The sequence below is a fragment of the Erinaceus europaeus genome, chromosome 21 (genome assembly GCF_950295315.1).
Source record: "Erinaceus europaeus chromosome 21, mEriEur2.1, whole genome shotgun sequence".
In the NCBI taxonomy this organism is placed as follows: domain Eukaryota; kingdom Metazoa; phylum Chordata; class Mammalia; order Eulipotyphla; family Erinaceidae; genus Erinaceus; species Erinaceus europaeus.
The window spans coordinates 24501710-24523351 of NC_080182.1; the positions used below are offsets into that span (position 1 = coordinate 24501710).

The 21642-nt window shown below is 41.0% G+C and overlaps 1 protein-coding gene across 16 annotated transcripts in view; it reads left to right on the forward strand.

The window, feature by feature from the left end:
• ARPP21 (cAMP regulated phosphoprotein 21) overlaps positions 1–21642 on the forward strand; it is a 183621-nt gene that overhangs the window by 102306 nt on the left and 59673 nt on the right. For 15 of the 16 annotated variants that reach the window (XR_009547063.1, XM_060180550.1, XM_060180557.1 and 12 more), the window contains 4 exons: positions 4001–4182; positions 5559–5663; positions 6585–6845; positions 15128–15254. Coding sequence is in view for 15 of the 16 variants with exons in the window: in XM_060180550.1 (XP_060036533.1) it covers positions 4001–4182; positions 5559–5663; positions 6585–6845; positions 15128–15254 (675 nt within the window). In the remaining variant the exon portion in view is untranslated. Of the gene's footprint in view, positions 1–4000; positions 4183–4540; positions 4704–5558; positions 5664–6584; positions 6846–15127; positions 15255–21642 lie in introns of those variants that run through there. The other variant, XM_060180559.1, reaches the window with a different exon arrangement.

The following is a 21642-nucleotide window of genomic DNA, read 5'->3' on the forward strand; positions in this document are numbered from 1 at the left end:
AAGCCACTTTCCTCACCTCTTGTTTTTCCTTTAAAATAAATATTCAGCAGCCAAGTACATGACAGAAATCCTTTGGTGTTAGGAACTAAGAGTGTTGACTATTTCTTGTTGGCATTGTCCTTGGCTTCATTTTCTTGTTAGCATCACATTTCTAAGTTATTTGTGGGGAAAGACCATGCTTTGAGTTTTCTGGGATTTCTTTCTTTCTTTCTTTCTAATTTGTTATTGTTCCCCTTTGGTCTTCAGCAGCTGTCATTCAAACTAATTGCTTATATTCACTTGTAATTGTATTTGGATTAGTACAATGGCAGAATAGAGAGAGGCTATCACTGCCTGACTTGAAAACCAATCTTCATCTGTCCTACCTCTCCTAGGAATTTTGTTCCCTTTCTTGGCATCCACCTTGCTCCTTTCATTTCCCTCAGTTTTTCCATATAAAATTCAACGTTTAACAAATGATCTCACTCATAGGTGGAATTTAAAAAGCAAGGCTGGCAAAGGATAACATTAAGATGACATTTGGATTGGGTGTGTTGTATTGCACCAAAGCAAAGGAGAAAAAGATAGGAGGGAGGGACTCTGATGATGGTGTATGATAGTGAAAAAAAACCGGGGCTTGGGGGAAGAGAATCTTGTAGGCACCTATCATGGGGGAGATGAGAGACTTTACCTAGCAACTGTTCTATAACCCATTAGCCCTCCTCCCTATTAAAGTGGGGGGGAAAATCAACTTTTACACTCACTTCTGTTTCTAGAAGAGCCTGTCATATTCTCCCCAAGCAAATTTGGAGTACTTTGCATATGCAGTTATTTCAAAACATTTTCTTCTTCTTGTTGGCCATACACTGATAATATTTCAGACAGAGATTTTAAAAATGTTCACTTATTTATGGTCAGTTTCCTACATTTCCTCAATGGTCGCTGAGATAAATAGAAGGTTAGTATAATAAGATTCTTCTCTTTTCTTTATTCATCTCTGTGTGCTTATGCTTGTCTGCCTAAGCAGAGTGAGACTAATTTTTGAAGTGGTTTCAAATGAAATTATTTTAAAGATGTTTTCAATGTTAGGTACTAGACAGATTCCACTTAAAAAAAAAGATTAAATAAAGAAAAGGAAACAAAGAGTTAGAATACTGCATGGACAAGAAGATTTTAGAAAATTGAATTTTTTAAAAATCTTTTACTAAATTGCTAGATTTCAAAGGGAAAAAAGTCACTGTAGGTTACAAATCCGAATGAGCTTACTTAAAAAAAGAAAAAGAAAGAAAGAAATGTATTTAAGACAGAAATGTAGCTAAAATTAAATGACAGTGATAGGAAAACAAGTGCTGATGAAGAATATTAAAAACATTCTTCTGAATTTAGCCATTGCTTTGCGAGTATAATTCTGGTATATTTGCTTTCCCATTTTGGCATATTGTGATTGGGTAGGAAACTGTTATCAGAACTTCTTGAGTTCTGGCAGGTACATTCATCACTATACAGCATTAGAAGCGTCTTCTGGGTACACACAAATATTTCTGGCCTGGGAATTTCTGATAATCATGCAATTTGCTAAGCTCCTCTCACAGTTTCTAACTGCAGTGAAACCAAGTATGCTGCTACTCTCTGAGTGATTTGCTTGGCATCACCATACCATTTAATGAAGTGGATCTCTGTACACAGACAGCATGTAGCTTTGGTCAATATGAGCATCTGTGAGTACCATATGCAGGTGTCAACACCACCTGGAATGAGACAGAGACTAGCTTGTCTCCAGTAGGTCCGCTTGTGGTTTCCTTTGAAGTCCTGATATTCTAATTTTTTTTTAACCATAGTTCTGTTTTCCCTAGCCATAAATGTAATTAAAATGAAACACTGAAACACTGTCCCTGAGTTCTTTCATTTGACATAAAATAGCTAAGTTGTATAACTCTTAACTTTATTTATTTATTTATTTATTTATTTATTTATTTATTTTTGCCTCCAGGGTTATCGCTGGGGCTCGGTGCCTACACTATGAATCCATCGCTCATGGCGGCCATATTTTCTTTTTCTTTTCTTTTCTTTTTTTTTTTTTTGGATAGGACAGAGAGAAATGGAGAGAGGAGGGGAAGACAGAGGGGAAGAGAAAGACTCCTACAGACCCGCTTCACCACTTGTGAAGTGACCCTCCTGTAGGTGGGGAGCCGGGGCTTGATCCAGGACCCTTTCTAGTCCTTGCACTGAAGCACTACCTGCGCTCAACCCAGTGTGCTATCGCCCAGCCCCCTCTTAACTCCTACATTATACCAGTGTTGTCTTCTTAAATGTCATGCCTTTTATTTATTTATATGTATTTTGTATAAGAATATTACTCCCTTTGGGGCACTTTTAACTTTTTCCCTCTCTGTTCTTTGCTGTTGGGAATATCCCACACATTATTGATGGTCATTGATTTTTCATCATATTTATTGTTAAAGACCAGAGCTGACTTTCTGGGCCGTTGCATGCCACTTAACTGGGATATACTCATAGATTACACTCATTCAAGACCTGTATATAAAAAGATGGAGATGATGTATGTGGGAATCATACTACAACCTGCCTCTGAAGATAAAGGAGACCCTCCTTAGAAACACAATTTCTTCCTAGGGATAATACTTCTTCCTTGCATTTTGTTAAGGTTTCTAAAAAAATTCCCATGACTTAGGTTTACTTGCCATTTGGTGTCATGGAAAATGAGTAGACTTTGGAGTCTTACTGACCAAGGGCATTTCCCAATTTGGGGGGAAAATTGGTTTGGAAAATTAACATCAGGGTCATTAGGTCAATTGTGAGGGTCATTTCCAATTACTATGCATTTCTGAATTTCTGAATAAGTTCCTGAGTCCCTCTGAACCCTCATTCTCCCTTCTCCACAGTAAAAATGAAATTGCTTATCTGTGGAGTTGGTGGGAGAGCTAAGAGCATATCTATTTGGTAACATCAGTCTTTTGGCCACGTTAGAAACTGATCTGTTCTCTCTTTTACCCCTCTTTTCCTCTCACATACTCTCCCTTGATTGTTGTCCTTTCCTCTCTTCCTTTCTAACAGACTTCATTTCTTCTTTTGTGACAGAAAATGCATCTTTTCTCCTCACAGACTCATTGTGTTTCAATAACACTTTTGTGAATAAAAATACTCCTCAAATAGCAGTGATAACAATAGCAAAACATTTGCAGGTTAGTGCAGGTGGCGTAAAGCACAAGGACCAGCTAAAGGATCCTGGTTTGAGCCCCCGGCTCCCTACCTGCAGGGGATTCGCTTCACAGGTGGTGAAGCAGGTCTGCAGGTGTCTGTCTTTCTCTCCCCCTCTCTGTCTTCCCCTCTTCTCTCCATTTCTCTCTGTCCTATCTAACAACAACGACATCAATAACAACAACAACAATAAAAAACAATAGCAGAACATTCCATTTTATCAAAAGGTAGTAGAATAAATATTTGCTTCACCATTAGAAACTGGTTATGTGTAAGTTTTTTTGCTATCACCTTTGAAACCTGTCCCCACCCCAATCCTCCATGCTGTGCCTATGTAGACAGGTGAATGGATATATGTGGTAGATTCTGTTGTGTATTATTTGTGGGACTTACAGAGATTCTATGGTGGTGAGAAGACTAGCCGAAACAAAATATATATATTGATAAAGTATAGCTGCAAGGAGCTCTCTGGAGTGTGATATGTGAGGTACAGGTAGCAAATTCCATGTCTTTGTGAAGATCCCTTCTCCACTGGGTGCGACTGCATACAAATGCACTTCACTTTGGCAGTCACCCTGAATATGGTGGATTTATTTATGCTTATTAAATTGCTTTGGGCTTATACTGTTACATGACTTGCCTGAATCAATCATAAGCAGTAATTGATGAAGGAACTGAGGTCCGGGATTTCACAGCCCTTAAGTTGGCTATTTATTTATTTATTTATTTATATTAGAGTGGTTCGTTCTTCCAGAGGAGAGATGGAGACACTCATCTAGAACACGCTCTGATTGCATTGCAGGCCAGCCCTTTGTGAATCCTGATGGAACCCCGGCAATATACAACCCTCCTACCAGTCAGCAGCCCCTGCGCAGCCCTCTCGTGGGGCAGTCCCAGCAACCACCACAGCAACAGCCCTCACCTCAGCCACAGCAACAGGTCCAGCCACCACAGCCTCCGATGGCCAACCCTCTGGTCACTCAGGTGAGCTGGTTGTAAGGGAGAGAAATTCTCTGAGGTGAAAGCCACACAATCCTCAGAGAGCATCAAGTAAAGGGGATACTTACTATTTGTGCCACCACCATCCACTCCAACCTAAAACAACAACACACACACTGGCTTCCCAGAGTGTGGACTGCAACTTTAGTTGAGAGAGAGATGAGTACTGTACTCAATAGCTTGCAATGATGAGGGGAAATGAATGTCTTTCTAGCTTTTGTTCTGGAGGGGCGTTAATGGTTTCCAGTATAGTCTTTAATACTCATCTCCCCTTGATGGGTGTGTAGGAGACATACCAGGACCTCAGTGTCTTTTCATCATGTCCTTATCTCTCCTTCCACAGAATCCTTTGCTTTTGGTACAATGCATCACACCCAGTCCATGTTCCACTGTATGTCCCCCTTTACTGTTCTTTATTTTTGAACTTCCATCTATAAGTCAGATCATTCGGTGGTATTGGTCTTTCTCTTTCTGATTTGTCTCACTCAACATGATGCCTTCAAGTTATGACCACAATGTGCCACCACCTTCTTAACTTACTTATTTGTCCTTGGGCATCTAGATTCCATTTTTATGTACCAGGGAGCTTTCCATAAGTAAACTCTTATATTAAATGTGTAGCCCTTTCAGGACTTGCTTGCACGCTTCCAACACAGATCAAATGTTCTTGTCTGCAAAGTCAATATGAAAAGTTTTATCGTGGAAAGAACAGACATAATTTTATTCATACATACCTTAGAGAGATGTAGAACTCCTTTCTGAGGAAACACACAAAGCTGAGATATGTCAGGTAGGTTTCTGGGGTGAGCCTTGTTTTTACAGCTTTTCCTTACTTCTTACTCCTTGGGTAATAGTTTAAACCCAGAGGATCTAACCAACAGCAACAACATGAGAAACATTACAATACACAGAGGGCTGGTCATCATTGGCAAACAAGCCTATGAAAGGCTGGCTGAGCTGGTATCGTCAGTTTGGCTTTCTGTTGGTGACTTGTTCCCCTGTACAGAGTACACTAAGCCAAGAGAACTTGTAAGGGACATTGATGTACTTAATATGGGACAGTTCTAGGGGCCAGGCGGTGGGGCACCTGGTTAAGTGCACACATTTCCAGTGTGCAAAGGACCTAGATTCAAGTTTCTTGTCTCCACCTGCAGGAGGAAAGCTTCACGAGTGGTGAAGCAGGGCTGCAGATGGCTCTGTGTCTCTCCCCCCGTCAATTTCTCTCACTCTCTATCCTATAATTAATAAATAAATAAATAAATAAATAAATAAATATTTAATTTAAAAGAAGTTGGAACAGTTTTCCCTGTAGAATTTCAGCCTCCAGTGCTTTCCTGACTAGCTTTTTTTTCCCCTCCCAGTCTGTCCAGGGGATGCAGACTTCCTCCCAGTCAGTGCAATACCCAGCCGTCTCCTTCCCACCCCAGCACCTCCTGCCTGTGTCTCCAACGCAGCAATTCTCCATGGTACAATAGTGTGTGTGTATGTGTGTGTGTGTGTGTGTGTGTCCTGTGTGTGTGATTGTCTTATTCCAGAACAATTCGACCCATTTCCAAAAAGAAATGGTTTTCTTTCTACTATCTGCCTCACATTTAGTACAATTTTATAGTCTTAAAAGAGTTTAAGATACTAGGCAGGAATTGAATGTTCCAAAGTTGGAAGTCAAGAAGAAGGGGAGGATGGAGAAGGGGGGCGGATATTGAGCTGTGAACTAGATGTGAGGGCTTGGAAAAATATTTTAAAGTCAGTGTCAAGATGGTGAGCACCATGACACTATGTGTCAGGTTTAGATGCTCTCCTCAGATCCCAATACCCTATTTTATTTTATTTTAATTCAGTTAACTAGGTTCTTCTGCACAATAGGGGCATGAAATCAAGTAATTAGTGTCCATATTAATAGTGTCCATTATTAATAAACAAATACTCCCTGATATACAATGGAAATTGTATCTAGCTTGTTGCTCACACCAACCTTTACTCCATCTTTGAAACAGTGATAAATGAAAAATGATTGAGTCCTTCTGCCTGTTTCTTTTCAAAAGACAGAGCCTATGGTTATGGCTGGGAGACCAGCTGACCATTCAGGATGAAACACCGAGCCTTCTGAATCTCAGAGCCAGTTTTAAGAGCCCAAGTCCTCAATAAAAAAAGATAAATTCTTGTTTCCATTGAAGGGAGATTTGGGTCCAGTTTCTTACTGTCTGTGTTACTCTGGATGATTAAATCATTTGTTCTTGTTATGCTCTCTCATTCTGGATGGAGAGTTCCTTTCTTTCTTTTTGTTTTCTTTCCTCTGTCATAAAGACAAGCATGTGATCTGTCTCTGCATCCTCCATCTCCAAACTAGTATTGCTGATTTCTCCTGCTGTATTTTCTGTGGCTTTCAGAGAGATGACGTAGCCACACAGTTCAGCCAGATGAACTTGAGCCGGCAGTCCTCAGGAGAGACTCCAGAGCCCCCATCAGGTCCTGTCTATCCAGCCTCCCTCATGCCACAGCCAACCCAACAGCCTAGCTATGTCATTGCGTCTCCAGGCCAGCAGCTTCCTGCAGGGGGGTTCTCAGGCTCTGGGCCTCCCATCTCCCAGCAAGTCCTGCAGGCTCCTCCTTCACCACAGGGATTTGTTCAACAGCCTCCACCTACACAGGTGAGTGTGCTTTCCCCCTAATATCTGCTATCTATAGCTGACGTGTGGTGCATTCTGACCTCTGTATTTCAAGTAGAATATTTACCAGGTTAACCCGGCATGCCCTTCTGGTCTATACTCATATGCCTTATCTATAGAAATGAGGCTGTCCTCTTCAAAATTTGTGCAAAGTCCTGCCTCACAAAAGTAATGAAGCTGATCCATCTACCTATAGCACAAGGGGTAGGGGATGTCTATTCCATTTTCCAGTCTGTTGGTAGAGATTTTAAGAAAACATTCCCGGGGGTCAGGCGGTAGCACAGCAGGTTCAGTGCACATAGTGCAAAGCTCAGGGACAGATGTAAGGATCCCAGTTCAAACCCCCAGCTCCCCACCTGTAGGGGGGTCACTTCACGGGGCAGTGAAGCAGAATTGCAGGTGTCTATCTTTCTCTCCCCCTCTCAGTCTCCCCATCTCTCTTCATAAATTGTTGGATAGGATCCAACAACAATGACAGCAATAACAACAGCAATAACTACAACAAAGCAACAAAAGGGAAAAATATAGCCTCCAGGAGCAGTGGATTCGTAGTGCAGGCACTGAGCTCCAGCAATAAAAAAACCTGGAAGCAAAAAAAAAAAAAAAAAATGAAAAGAAAAGGAAAGAACAGAAAACTTTCCCTCCATGTGATGTGTGTGATGCCCGGTTCGCTCATCATCCGCCTCACAAGTAAAGCCATATGGGACTTTCAACTCTCTCTTGCTGTTGCTTTGGAATTACATTCTTTCCTTTATTAGCAATTCATAAGTATTTTCTGGAGTTAATCTGGTGCCCCAGTCGAGTATGACTATAAAGGAGAAAGCTAAGCTGACATCTACTGTCCTGTGTGTTCCCTGGGGTTGGGGGGGTGGCGGGGAGCAGAGCTCACATGGGCTCTCACAGGTAACCATTAATCATATTTAATTGACTTGAGCATGTAAGACACCACAGATCACTGATTTTTACTGTCTTCTCAAAGACTGATTATGTGTTGGTGTTCACCACTGAACATCTCTGGTTGTCTCCTGGGCATCCCTTGCAGAATATTGCAAGTGATTACTGTCAAGATGTAAAATGCACAAAAGCATTTTCTGGTCCATTTTCAAGGCACACACTTCCCAAGCAAATTCTATCCTAATTATGAAATATTACATTGGATGTGCTGTTTTTAAAGTACAGTGTTGCCTTTGTGTCATTTGTTTCACTGCCTTAACATCTTGAACAAATTATTTTCTTTTCAAGCCCTGCAAAGCCCTCTGCCATAACTTAATCTTCACTCAGATGTGCATTTTGTTTTGAGCGATTAATAGTTTGTTCCCACTAGTGTGCTTCCAATAGTTCATTAATCAATATTCTATTGCCATCCCTGTGGTGTCTCCTCACTACTAGAATTTAAGGAGCTGTGAAAACGTATTTAAAGTAGGAAATGCTTCATTAATATGTTAATTATTTTACTAATAAATTGCATACTTTAAGTTTAGTTATTGGGAAAACTAGTTTTAACTCTTTTAGACTAAAAGATATTTATATATTTTCACCCATTTCTTCTGTCAAAGAGAAACTTAGCAGAATATTTCATTAAGGACTCAAAAAAAATCTTCCCTTGATGAAGGAATTTCAGTACTATAGCACTGCAGGAACAAAGGGGACTCAGAACCCCTGGTGTGTCTTTGACAGAAATGCCACCATTTCCTCCTCAATAGATTTTAAAAATACAGAGACAGGGGGACAGGAAAAAACAGACAGAACAGATGTTCATGCTTCATGCTAAGTCTGGACATCTTGAAACTTTTTAAAAATTTCTTTTTTTATTATTAATAATGATCAACAGGAGTATAGGATAAAAGGTGTACAATTCCACAAAATTCCCACCACCAGAGTTCCATATCCCACCCTCTCCATTGGAAACTTCTTTTTAAAAGAGCTACAGACACAAGTATAGGATATCATCCATAGTGACTTTATAATTTTTTGAAGTATATTTACTTATTCGATAGTGACAGCCAGAAATTGAGAGGAAGGGGAGGTAGAGAGGGAGAGACACAGAGAGACACCTGCAGCATTGCTTCACCATTTGTGAAGCTTTCCATCTGCAGGTGGAGACCGGGGTCTCGAACATGGATCCTCGCACATTGTAACAGATGCGCTCAACCAGGTGTGCCACCACCCAGCCCCTTATAGTGACTTTCAGTTTCATAAATATCATAAACTTTAATTATTAGGAAGATAGAACGATAAAAAGAAATTTCAAGATATGGTCTCTGGGCATGTGCTAAATTTATGCAAAGAATAAACCTACTTAAGAACCCTGAAGGTCAAGTTTGTCTAACTCATTACCTGTGTATGTCCACCGAAAAGGGAAGCAGGAAATATGGTTCAGTGGGTTTTGAAGAAGGGAAGCAAGATACCTGGTTTTTTTTTTTTTTTTTTTTTTTTTATAGTTTCTTCTCATTTGGTGCCTTTCTCTCCAAAGCTACTCACTGTTTTATTCTCCAATTTAAATATATTTTTAAGTATATACATTTTCTCCAGTAGGGGCTGTTCATGATCTCTCCTTCCTTCTACTATTTCATACTGATACTTTCAAGACTTTTCTGAGTTACTTTCCCTCCCTCTTCAATGACATTACTCTATAAGGAGAGAAGATGCTAAGCCAGGTGCCTGTTTCCCAGTTGCCTGGAGACTTCAGTTCCTGAGAGCTTCCTGGTGCTTCTCCTTGGATAAATTCTGAATGGAAAGGGCCAGAGCTTGTCAGGGGGTCACAAACAGAACTGGCCAATGAGTGAATAATAAAAATGAGGCTTTTAAAAAAAAATTTAAACATTTTGGGGTATCAGGAGATCTGGACTTAAATTGCTCCAGACCAACTTTTGCAGATAGAAACAAGAGACAGAGCGAGAGGACATCACTACAGCACTTGAGTCCTCCGGTGTCGTAAGGTCTAGGTTCTAATTGAGGTTGTAAGCATGGCATCGCAGGTCTCTCCAGATGAGCTCTCTTGCCAGCCTAAAGGATATATATATATTGTCACTAGGGTTATCACTGGGACTAAAGGCCTGTAGGAGAAATCTACAGCTTCCTGTGACCATCCCCTATCACCACCACTCCCTTCCAATTTTGTTCTTTTCTTTTGTTAGAGACAAAAAATAAGAGAGGAAAGGGAGGAAGAGATAAAGAGAAGGGCTGGGTGGTGGCACACCTGGTTGAGTGCACAAAATACAGTGCACAAAGACCCGGGTTCGAGCTCCCGGTCCCCACTTGCAGGGGTAAAGCTTTGTGAGTGGTGAAGCAGGTCTACAGGTGTCTGTCTCTCTCCCTATCTCTCCTCCTCTCAATTTTTGGCTGTCTCTATCCAATAAATAAATAAAGATAATATATATATATTTAAAAAAGACACCTGCAGCACTGCTTCACCACTCTTGAAACTTCCCCTGCCCCTGCAGGTGGGGACAAGGGTCTTAGATACAGGCTGATGTTAACTTGTCTTCTCTTCTCTGCCCTCTACCATGTGCACCATTGCCAGCCCTCCTAAACAGTCTTTTTTTTTTTTTTTTTGCCTCCAGGTTATTATTGCCAGGGCTCAGTGCCTGCACCAAGAATCCACTGCTCCTGGAGGCTATTCTTTTTCCCTTTGGTTGCCCTTGTTGGTTATCCTTGTTGTAGTTATTATTGTTGTTGTTGGATAGGACAGAGAGAAATGGAGAGAGGAGGGGAAGACAGAGAGGGGGAGAGAAAAATAAGACACTAGCAGACCTGATTCATCGCTTGAACCAGGATTCTTATGCCAGTCTTTGCACTTTGCACCATGTGCACTTCACCTGGTGTGCTAACACCCGGCCCCCTTAGACAGTTTTTTTATTACTATTTATTTACTATTTTTTTATATTTTATTAGCACTCGGGCTATCACTGGGGCTCAGTGCCCGCGTGACAAATCCACAACTCATAGCAGCTCTTTTTTATGTTGTCTCGACTAGAGAAGTTCTCAGCTATTACGCTCTGTAGAATGCTTACTTATACATTCCTTCTCTTTCTTCCTCTGGTAAACCAATAATGCATATATTATTTCCCTTGAAGTCATCCCATAGGTCTCTCTTGATGTTTTCAGTATCTCTTAATCTCTTTTTGAGATCTCTTACTTCTTTTTTAGTTTTCTCTAATTCTTCCTTGATCTTGCTAATTCTGTTTTTAGCCTTATTTATTCTCTTCTCTCTCCCTTCTACTGTTTTCTGGAGTTCATCTATTTTGTTACCCTGTTCTGATATTGTTTTAGCTTTTTCAGCTAATTGTGTTCTTAGCTCAGCTATTTCAGCTTTCAGCTCTCTAATAACCTTGAGATAGTTAGTGTTTTCTTCCAGAGTCTCATTGTTTGTTTCTGCATTTCTGATGATAATTCTTTCAAACTCGTTACTGACACCTGTGACTATTTCCTTAACTAGCCTTTGGATGTTGACCTCATTATTTGTGGTTCAACCTTTGGGGGGGGGTTTAGCTGGACTTTTATCCTGGTTCATTTCTCCAATATTTCTTCTTGTTGGTTTAACCATTCTATATAGTATGTTATGAGGTCCCTCTCTCAGTACTTTTCAAATTACTGATTACACTTGCCTGGATTGACTTGTGTCTAAATAAGGTACTTAAAAGAGTTCACAGTTGTGGAAATTGACAGTTGTTTCAATATTATTTCCATCCCTGAGGTGGAGCACAGTGACTGTTCAAGCCTCTTGTTTTCTTTTTCTTCCCTGTAGGCTATGGGAGAGCCTGAGGGCTTTTAAACTCTAAGTAGGCTTCTTAGCTTAATTACTCACTCCTGACCAACAGATAAATCAGGGATTGTGGGGGGAAGATAGCACAGTGGTTATGCAAAAAGACTCTCTCTGGCTCAATTCACCTTCTCTGCCAAGCCAGGCAGCACTGCTGGGCACTGTGAGTTTCTAAACAAGTCCCGTTTATAGTTTATAGGTTCTGAGGCAATTATTCACTATTTTCTCATCAGGAGAACAATGTGGAAAGCCTCCCGCTATATAGCCCCACTGCTAGGCCACCGAGGTGTAGATCTTCTCCTGAGTTTTCTGTCCTCCATGTCAGCACAGGTCCTCCCCCCTCCTGCTCCAGCCTCTGAGGGCAGTAGCAATGGAGACTCACAGTTGCATTTGGTGAGTCCCAGGGGAGTCCTCTCCTCCCTTTGGCAGTCTTTTTGTTAATAAAACAGATTGGAGGTGGTGCCTCAACTGGTAAACTGCTGGAGATTGGAGGTGGTGCCTCAACTGGTAAACTGCTGGACTGTTACTGGCCGCTCAGTCTCTCCTTAGGCTCCTCTCTGTCCAGGAGCCACATGTGTTACTCCCCTGTGATTTGGTGGGTTCCTGAAGTCGTTCTAGTCCTGTCTTGTTGTGGTCCCAGGTGGTCTCCTTTGGTGTTCCTAGTTGACCTGGGAGAGGAGAGGAGAGAAACACAGCTGCTGCTGCTCCATAGCCCTCCTCTGAAAGTCTCCCTATGGCTCCCCCCCCCCCCATTCTTTAAGACTGCTTTTATTCAAACTATTAGTGCTCATGCAGAAAAATTTCAAGTATTTGATCTCTGTCTCTCATCCCTGATTTCCATGTTTCCTATCAAATGTAAAAAAGAAATACCAAACATACTCGTAAGCTTACATCTAATCAAAATACAGTCTCACCTTAAACAAAAATGTTCTTCTCCCTAAAAATCATATAAATATAATGCTGATTAATGAGATTAGATAAGAGTTGTCCTTACTCTTAATATAAGAAAGCATCTGATATATTATGGTAATAATGTCTAATAGCTACACAATTTACCAGAGCATAAAAAAATACCCCATTATTCCTTCAGAATTATTTGGGATTTCATTGATATAAATTGCCTTTTAAAATAAGAGAGAAAGAAAAGAAATTGTAAGGTCAAAAGAATCCCAGCAATACATAAAATAAATCTGGTACCAGATACTGAGCCATGTTTGCTTCAGGCCTTTACCTTGAGTATTTATATCGTTAAATGAGAATCACAGTTCCTAGTGATTCCATATGATTAAAGAACCACAGACCCACAGACTAAGTCATCATTTGTTCCTCTTTCCTCTTAAACAGGGAAATATGCTGTATATGATTCAGTATTTGGACTGAAATAGAAAAAGTATTCCCTATTAATATAAGCAAGTCAGAACATAAAATTGCTGTGAGAATCACAATCCTCACACAGGTGGTTCATAAGTTTATGAAATTATGTATGTAACATATACAGTCTACATGCTGTTGTGCCTCTGTTTATACAGAAAGATGGTAGGTGAAAACTCAGAGCCTTGTAAATAAAAAAAAAAATACTAAGATTAGCAGAAAAAAAATACCTTAATATAAAATCTGAAGTAGGAAAGGAGATCTTTTCAGATCTAGTTTCATTAGATCTGAATCTCATTGTAAATACTTAGAATCTTTCTGTGTTCTCAATCATTAGAAAGTGATAGAAGGTGACCACAAACAATTGATTTCAAATAGATTTCCCTGTTTAGACTGATTATAAATCTTTAGATATTAGCTCTTTGCCAATTATTCTGTGTAAAGTCTGTGAAAAACTTCTTGTATAGTTCATAATTTCATTTTCCATTGCTCTAGGACAAGAGATAAGTAGTTTTCATATCTCTTCAGTGCACTCATGAAGTTAGATGGATTTGAAACTACCAGATGCTTTTGTTATTATAGATGAGTGTCTTTCATTCTCATTTCTTGTTAAAAATGTAAAACTCAGTGTCTTCAGACAATCATTGTGATGCTCATGGCTAGGTCACCCATTTGAGCAAGACTGGGAGGGACTGGAGGACCCACAATGACTGGGTTCCTCAGTGCTCCACTGGCTTCCTTCAGCAGGACAGCCTGGACCTCTTTTCTGTGGTCTGGGCAGATGAGAAGATTACTGGCCTTCTTGTGAGTCAAGATTAGAAGCTAAGGGCATCCTTAAGAGTTAGGTTTGTAGGGACCAGGCGATAGCTCATACTATAAAGCATAATCTTACTCTCTGTGAAGCCCTAGGTTCAAGCACTGACACCACGGGGCACCACTGAAGACGCCATGTCTCTTTCTGGTGCCCCCTCTCCCTCTCCCTCTCCCTCTCCCTCTCCCTCTCCCTCTCCCTCTCCCTCTCCCTCTCCCTCTCCCTCTCCCTCTCCCTCTCCCTCTCCCTCTCCCTCTCCCTCTCCCTCCCCCCCCCTCTCTCTCTATATATATATCCCTCTATCCCTCTATCCCACTCTCTCTCCCTCTCCCTCTCCCTCTCCCTCCCCCCCCTCTCTCTCTCTCTATATATATATATATATCCCTCTATCCCTCTATCCCACTCTCTCTCCCTCTCCCTCTCACATACACACACACACAATCTCTACCAGGGTTATCACTGGGTTTTGGTGCCGATGCTAACAGTCCACTGCTTCCAGTGGCCATTTTTCCCTCCCCTTCTTTCTTTCATTTTTAAAGTTATTATTATTATTACTTGCTTTAAAAGTTTGTGGGGGGTGATCATATTGGTAGGATCAGGGTTTTTGTTGTTGTTGTTGTTGTTTTTGTTTGTTTTTACCAGAGCACTGATTGGCTCATGCTTATGGTGATGCAGGGGGTGAACTAGGACTTCAGAGCCTCAGGCATAGAATCTCCTTGTACTATGCTATTTACTTGCACCTTCTGTCTTTCTGCTTTATTGGCTAGGACAGAGGAAAATTAAGAGGGGGGAGAGAGAGAGAGACTTGCAGCCCTGCTTCATTGCTTGTGAGACATCCTCCTTATAGGTGGGGAGTGTGGCCTCAAACCTAAGCCCTTGGGCATGGTTATCTGTGTACTCAACCAGGTACACCACCACCCAGTCCTCTCTTTATCTCTAAATTAAAAAAAGAAAAGTAGTAGAGCCTACTAAGGAGGCTACTCAGTAGTGTCATGCATGCAGGAGGCCCTGAGTTCATTCCACTGAGCAAAACATAAAAAATAAATCAAGTTTGCAAGTCTCACAAGTTATTTTTCCTGACCTATGGCATGGATCCATTTAAGTCATGAACTCAGCTCAACAAGAATTTGTGGACTAGGCATCACTGACTCATAGCAGGAACAGAGTTAATATAGGTAAGGGGGGGCAGAGTTTTCAATGACTGACTATAATCTACCATAGTCATATCATGCCTTAACAATCACAGTATATTACATGCTCAAAAAAATGTTGCTTAACATAGTTCTCAACTCCTTGCTCTTTTCCCCTCTTCTTCTGCAGATGTCTGTATACTATTATCCATCTGGCCAGTACCCTACCTCAGCCACACAACAGTACCGCCCCATGGCCTCAGTGCAGTACAGCGCTCAGAGGGCTCAGCAGATGCCACAGACAGCACAGCAAACAGGTACACAGAAACTGTCCCCCACTTCCTGCTCTATCTCAGTGGTTCTGTACAGAAATCTCCCAGCTGTCCTTTTTAGTTAACCATCCAACCTTGGCAGTTTGAATCAGATCATTTCCCAGAGAAGATAATGGAGCTTTGGATTAACTTTGTAGAGAAAAGTAGAAAAGAGTACAAGAAAGTGAAACCCATGCCACTCCAGCATCCCAGGCTTGCATGCTAAACTCACACATTATTTCTGGATCCTCCCAGCTTGTTTTACAGTTGAGAAGCAACCATGACCTTACCTTCCCAGTTCATTCCCTTTGTTTCCCTTTCCACTTTGAGAGGAGAATCCCCTTTGTTCTTAAGACAGAGGAAACTAAATTAGGCTGTTTCCCTTCTCAAAAAAACAAAAAAAAACAAAACAAAAAAACACTGACTTTAGAAGAAACTCAGACACTGCAGCCCATGCCCTGCGGAACGCTTGACGCCATGGCTCACCTTCTCCATGGCCACACATCTCCTGCGTGGAACTCTGGCAGCCACTGTGCAGTGGGAAGGGGGGCCGAGGCACTGTACGAGAGTGAGTAGCAGGTCTCACAGTGAACCGGTCTCTTTCCCTACTGTGTCACACTCCTATGGGATGCCATTACCCAGAGAGCAGCAACCCAGCAGGGCAGAGTGACTTGTGCTAGGGAGAGGTTTGTGTCCTTCCTTCTGTCACACTGCAGTGAGAGCTGCTAACTGTCATGTTGAAGACCACCTGGCTGGGGAAACTCTGCTTTCCAGGTAAGTAGGTAGCACGGGCTTCCCACTGTGGCTTATCAGTGGCCGCCCCACCTTCTGATTTCTACGCTGGAATAGATGTATGCGCACATATAATGTATATAGATATGCACACAAGTGCCGCGCCATTTTTATAAGCAGTGCAGAAACCACAATCCTTGCTGTGGATTAATCCCAGTAACAGGAATCCTAAGACTACTAATGCTGACACTGCTGACATTTCATCAGATTGGAGAAATAATTAAATCCCTCCATATTATGGAGAGCTACACTTGAGTTCATTTCATGACCTACTTAAAGTCTATGGGAGAATTAGAAAGACTTCCATCCATCCAGACTTTGTCTTGTTTCAATGCTGTGTTCATTTGGGAAAGAATATATATATATATATTTGACCTTGGAAACAACTATACACTTTTACAGGGATGAGAATATAAGATAGTTTAAAGTGATTATCTTTTAAACAGCATTTCAGCAATATTTTCTCTGATTGTTGGAAAATGTTACTATGTCTGTCATTTGATCACAACTGTAATTTCAGTTTTGATACATAGCCTAGTAACGTGCTGTTTGTATTTTGAACTCCTGTTTTCTCTGGCTAATGTTTATCAGAGATAAATTGTAATCTCCCACCCATGGGTTCTGAGGCTATATACTGTAGTTTTCTTCTTGGTTGCCAATGCATCTGGAAGATGAAAAATGAAAGGCTCTAATTGTAATTTTCTTTTTACAGTTTAGCTATGTGTTATATTTTTTAAAGATATGTATTTATTTATTTATTCCCTTTTGTTGCCCTTGTTTTATTGTTGTAGTTATTATTGTTGCTATTGATGTTGTCATTGTTGCATAGGACAGAGAGAAATGGAGAGGGGAGGAGAGAAAGACAGACACCTGCAGACCTGCTTCACTGCCTGTGAAGCGACTCCCCTGCAGGTGGGGAGATGAGGCTTGAACCGGGATCCTTATGCCAGTCCTTGCTCTTTACATGCTGTGCTACTGCCCGACGCCCCGTCATCTTGTTTTTATAAAAGAGATGATTTATACTTGTGTTAAAGCATAGCTTGTATCCAAGAATGTGACAACAATTATGTTGAAACTTAAACATATAAACTCTAAATCTATTTGAGGGGCAGAGATGGTTGAATGGCGTTGTTAACTGGGTAACAGAATGAGGTTTAGAACAAGAACAAGCCTCTGGTTCCCCACTGACTCTTCACTTGTCTCACTGATAAGTGTCAACACAGGGGATAATTATCTGTAACAGTTTTCATTCTTAAAAAGTAAAAGAAAAAAAAAAACATTGTGGGAGGCTTTAGAGATGCAGAATCCCCCTTCCCCACCTCAGAGGCTTCTGACTGACCCAACTGCACTCCATGGCAGGCACCCTGGAGATGCCCTTCCTGAGGCAGGTAGGATAAGGATACTGTAAGTAGAAGAACACACTCTAAAACAGCATGATGCTCAAAATAGAAGCAGGTACTGCAGGTTGTCGAAGACATGAGTGAAAGTTTATGTGGTCCTCAGGGGGATGGGGGGGAAGGAAAGGAAAATGGCATATGAACAGCTTCTTCCTTTAGAGTGAAATGATACATATACAGACTGAGACCTTGAAGCATCTAATTAGTTTCTGACCGCCATACCTGCTGTCAGTTCACTTCTCATAATAATGCTCAATTTATGGAATGTTTGGGAAGTCAGATAGTGCCCCCAACACCATAGAGAATTATCTCCACTTATAAAATCCAGACATTCTTGCTTATCTGACCCTGAAGTCCTAAATCCTTCATCATTTAAACCTGCCTATGGACCAATTTAGCATGGCACCTGCCCAAAGTGATGCCTTGACTTACCCATCTCCTTTCTCCTGCAGTCTTGATCCCTGGGATCTGCTTTCTCTCCATCTTGTACTGAAAAATAGATTGCACGACAGGACTAAGAATTAGAATGAGGAAAAATTATGACAGTAGTATATAAATGAGATTTTTAATTCCATTTCTTGCCACTATTAATCAGTGAAAAGTGTCTTTTCCTTTGTCTACATTTGTTGAAGTAGCATCGAAATCTCTGTCATTGTATCTTTGCTAGGTCTTAAAGTTATGCACAATGACTTTTTATAAAATAATTTGGATATATAATTGATTAAATAGGACACTTGTCTTACACTGAAGCTGAGGCCAATGAGGTCTTCCTCCTCTATTTACCTGTTGGTGTGAAAGGTTTTGAGCATGTGGAAGAAAAAGTCAGTGCTGATGATCATTATAAGTACATATCATTACATAGAGAAAATGAATAAATGGTAGCCTGAGTATCATATCTTGGATATGATATGCATATCATAGCTACACATATAATACTTTTAACATATAGCTATGTTAAGTAGAAAAACTATTGCTATAATTTTATTTATTTATTTTTATTTATTTTTTTTTTCTCCTCCAGGGTTATTGCTGGGCTTGGTGCCTGCACCATGAATCCACCGCTCCTGGAGGCCATTTTTTTTCCCCCTTTTGTTGCCCTTGTTGTAGCTTTGTTGTGGTTATTATTATTGCCCTTGTTGACGCAATTCGTTGTTGGATAGGACAGAGAGAAATGGAGAGAGGAGGGGAAGACAGAGAAGGGGAGAGAAAGATAGACACCTGCAGACCTGCTTCACCACCTGTGAAGCGATTCCCCTGCAGGTGGGGAGCCGGGGGCTCGAACCGGGATCCTTATGCCAGTCCCTGTGCTTTGCGCCACATGCGCTTAACCTGCTGCGCCACCGCCCGACCCCCTATTGCTATAATTTTTTTAAAAACTTTGTGTATTGTTCTTTTTTTTTTTCCCCTCCAGGGTTATTGCTGGGCTCAGTGCCTGCACCATGAATCTACCGCTCCTGACGGCCAGTTTTCCCCCTTTTGTTGCCCTTGTTGTTGTATCCTCACTGTGGTTATTATTATTGCCATTGTTGATGTTGTTCGTTGTTGGATAGGACAGAGAGAAATGGAGAGAGGAGGGGAACAGAAAGAGAGACACCTGCAGACCTGCTTCACTGCCTGTGAAGTGACTCCCCTGCAGGTGGGGAGCTGGGGGCTCTAAACAGAATCCTTATGCCGGCCCTTGTGCTTTGCACCATGTGCGCTTAACCCGCTGTGCTACTGCCCGGCCCCCGCATAGTATGGTTTTTAGTTAACACTTGTGTCACTATGGTTTTACCGTCATTTAAAAATTGTCTTTAGGGGTCAGGCAGACATAGTAGGAAGCGCAAGGACCTGGGCAAAGATCCTAGTTTGAGCCAAGGCTCCCCACCTGCAGGGAGGTTGCTTCACAAGTAGTGAAGCAGGTCTGCAGGTGTCTCTCTCTCTCTCTCTCTCCCTTTATATTTTTTCCCTCCCCTCTCAATTTCTATCTGTTCTGTCCAATTAAAAACAAAAGAAAAGTGGCCTCCAGGAGCAGTGGGCTTATAGTGCTTGCACCAGCGATAACCCTGGAGGCAATAAATAAATAAATACATTTTAAAAATTGGTTTTAGCAAGGACTATCCCCATCATCACTGGGTTTTTTATGGTCAGTTGCTATGCTCATAGCTTACTGCATTGCTTAATTCCCACCACAAATTTGCAAAGAAAATATTAGCTAGTAGTATCCCCAGTTTTATAGAAGGGAAAACAGATACTTGTTGAGATGAAATCAGTCACTTTCAGTTCACTGGCTGATTAAATTGGGAGAAACATCCAAACTTGAATGGATTTAATTTTACATCATGACCACTTTATCATCGATCAGTAGTCACAGCTATTGGTTCTATCTCTGTTTGTCAGCATAGATGAGCCTATTTTAAAAAAAAATATTTATTTATTCCCTTTTATTGATCTTGTTGTTTTATTGTTATAGTTATTATTGCTGTCATTGTTGTTGGATAGGACAGGGAGGAATGGAGAGAGGAGGGGAAGACAGAGAGGGGGAGAGAAAGATACCTGCAGACCTTACTTCATTCACCACTTGTGAAACGACGACCCCAAAGATGGGGAGCTGGGGGCTCAAACTGGGATTCTTAGGCCGGACCTTGCACTTTGCGCCACCTCCACTTAACCTGCTGCACTACTGCCCAACTCCCTTCTTTGATATTTTTATGTGTAAAGTTGGTATTAGATATTCTTTAGATGTGTGACATAATATTTCAGTGAAACTATCTCAGTCCAGAGACTTGCAGAATCAATATATTTTAACTTTCCATTTGAATGAAATTTCTTGAGCCTTTTAATTACTTCTTCTTCTAGCGTTTGCCCTTCTTCCGTAGCCAGTCAACAGCGTCATGTTGAGCCTGATGTAAAGTTTCGAGACCTCCTTTGAATCTGGAGAGGTGGCAGTCGTTGACTATGTGGGTCATAGTCTGTCTGTAGCCGCAGGGGCAGTTCGGGTCGTCTCTGGCTCCCCAGCGATGGAACATAGCGGCGCACCGGCCATGGCCTGTTCGATAGCGATTGAGGAGGGCCCAATCATAACGTGCTAGGTCAAAGCCGGGTTGACGCTCGCAGGGGTCTGTGATGAGGTGTTTGTTCTTTACCTCAGCTGACTGCCAACTCTGTTTCCAAGAGACTGGAACAGAGAAGTTCAGTGTAGGCGTAGGGAACCAGATTGGATGACGAGACGTCAAGCGTTGGACAGGGTGGGTGAAGATATTCAATTCAATTCACTATAATTGCAGAAATATTCATATTATCTATTTCATCTTTGTCGAGTTCGTGTAGTTCATAATCAGTGAGGAATTGGTCCATATCTTCCTAATGATTGGATTTATGAGAGCATAATTATTAGTGGTATCCTATTAGTATCCCTTTGTTGGCTGTAGTATATGTCTTAATATCCTGTTTTCTTCTCCTTTTTTTCATTTTTATTGGCAGATTAATGCTTTACAGTAAGTACAGTTTTGCTTTATTCTTAGTGAAATATGTTAATTTTTCATTATTTTTTGATAGCCTTGGTAGATTATCAATCTTATTGACCTTTCAAAGAAGCCTTTCTTTTATGAATTTTCTCTATTTTTATTATTTTAATTTCATTGATTAAAACTCTTACCATTATCTTTCCCTCACTTCTCTAGATGCTTAGTTTGCTGTATTATTTATAGTTTCATGAGGTATGAAGTAAAATTGTCTACTTAGAACCTTTTTCTGTTCTTGCCTAAACAAGGAAAGTACTGTAGGTTGCCTTTTCAGTCTTCCTTTGAACTGTGCCATACCTATCTTAATAGCTATATTTTTGGTGGGCTGGGCGGTGGTGTACTTGGCTAAACGCACATAGTATGATATGCAAGGACAGGCACAAGAACCAGGGCTCAAGTCACCACTCCCCACCTGTAGCAGGATACTTTATGAGCTACATTTTTGTTTCATTTATTTGTATGGATTTTCCAGTTCTTCTATAAGACACCTTTGAATTATTTATTATTTAGAGATGTGTTGTTTACTTCCAAATAACTGGATATTTCCCTGTTTTATCTCTGTTGTTAATTCTGAGCTAAAGAACCCCCCAAAAATTATCTGTATAGCGCCCCTGTTTTGTCTTGTGTGTGGCTCAGGTTCAAGTCCAGCTTGCACTGCACTGGTGAAATCTTCAATGCGTAGTATCTTGCTCATTTTCTTTC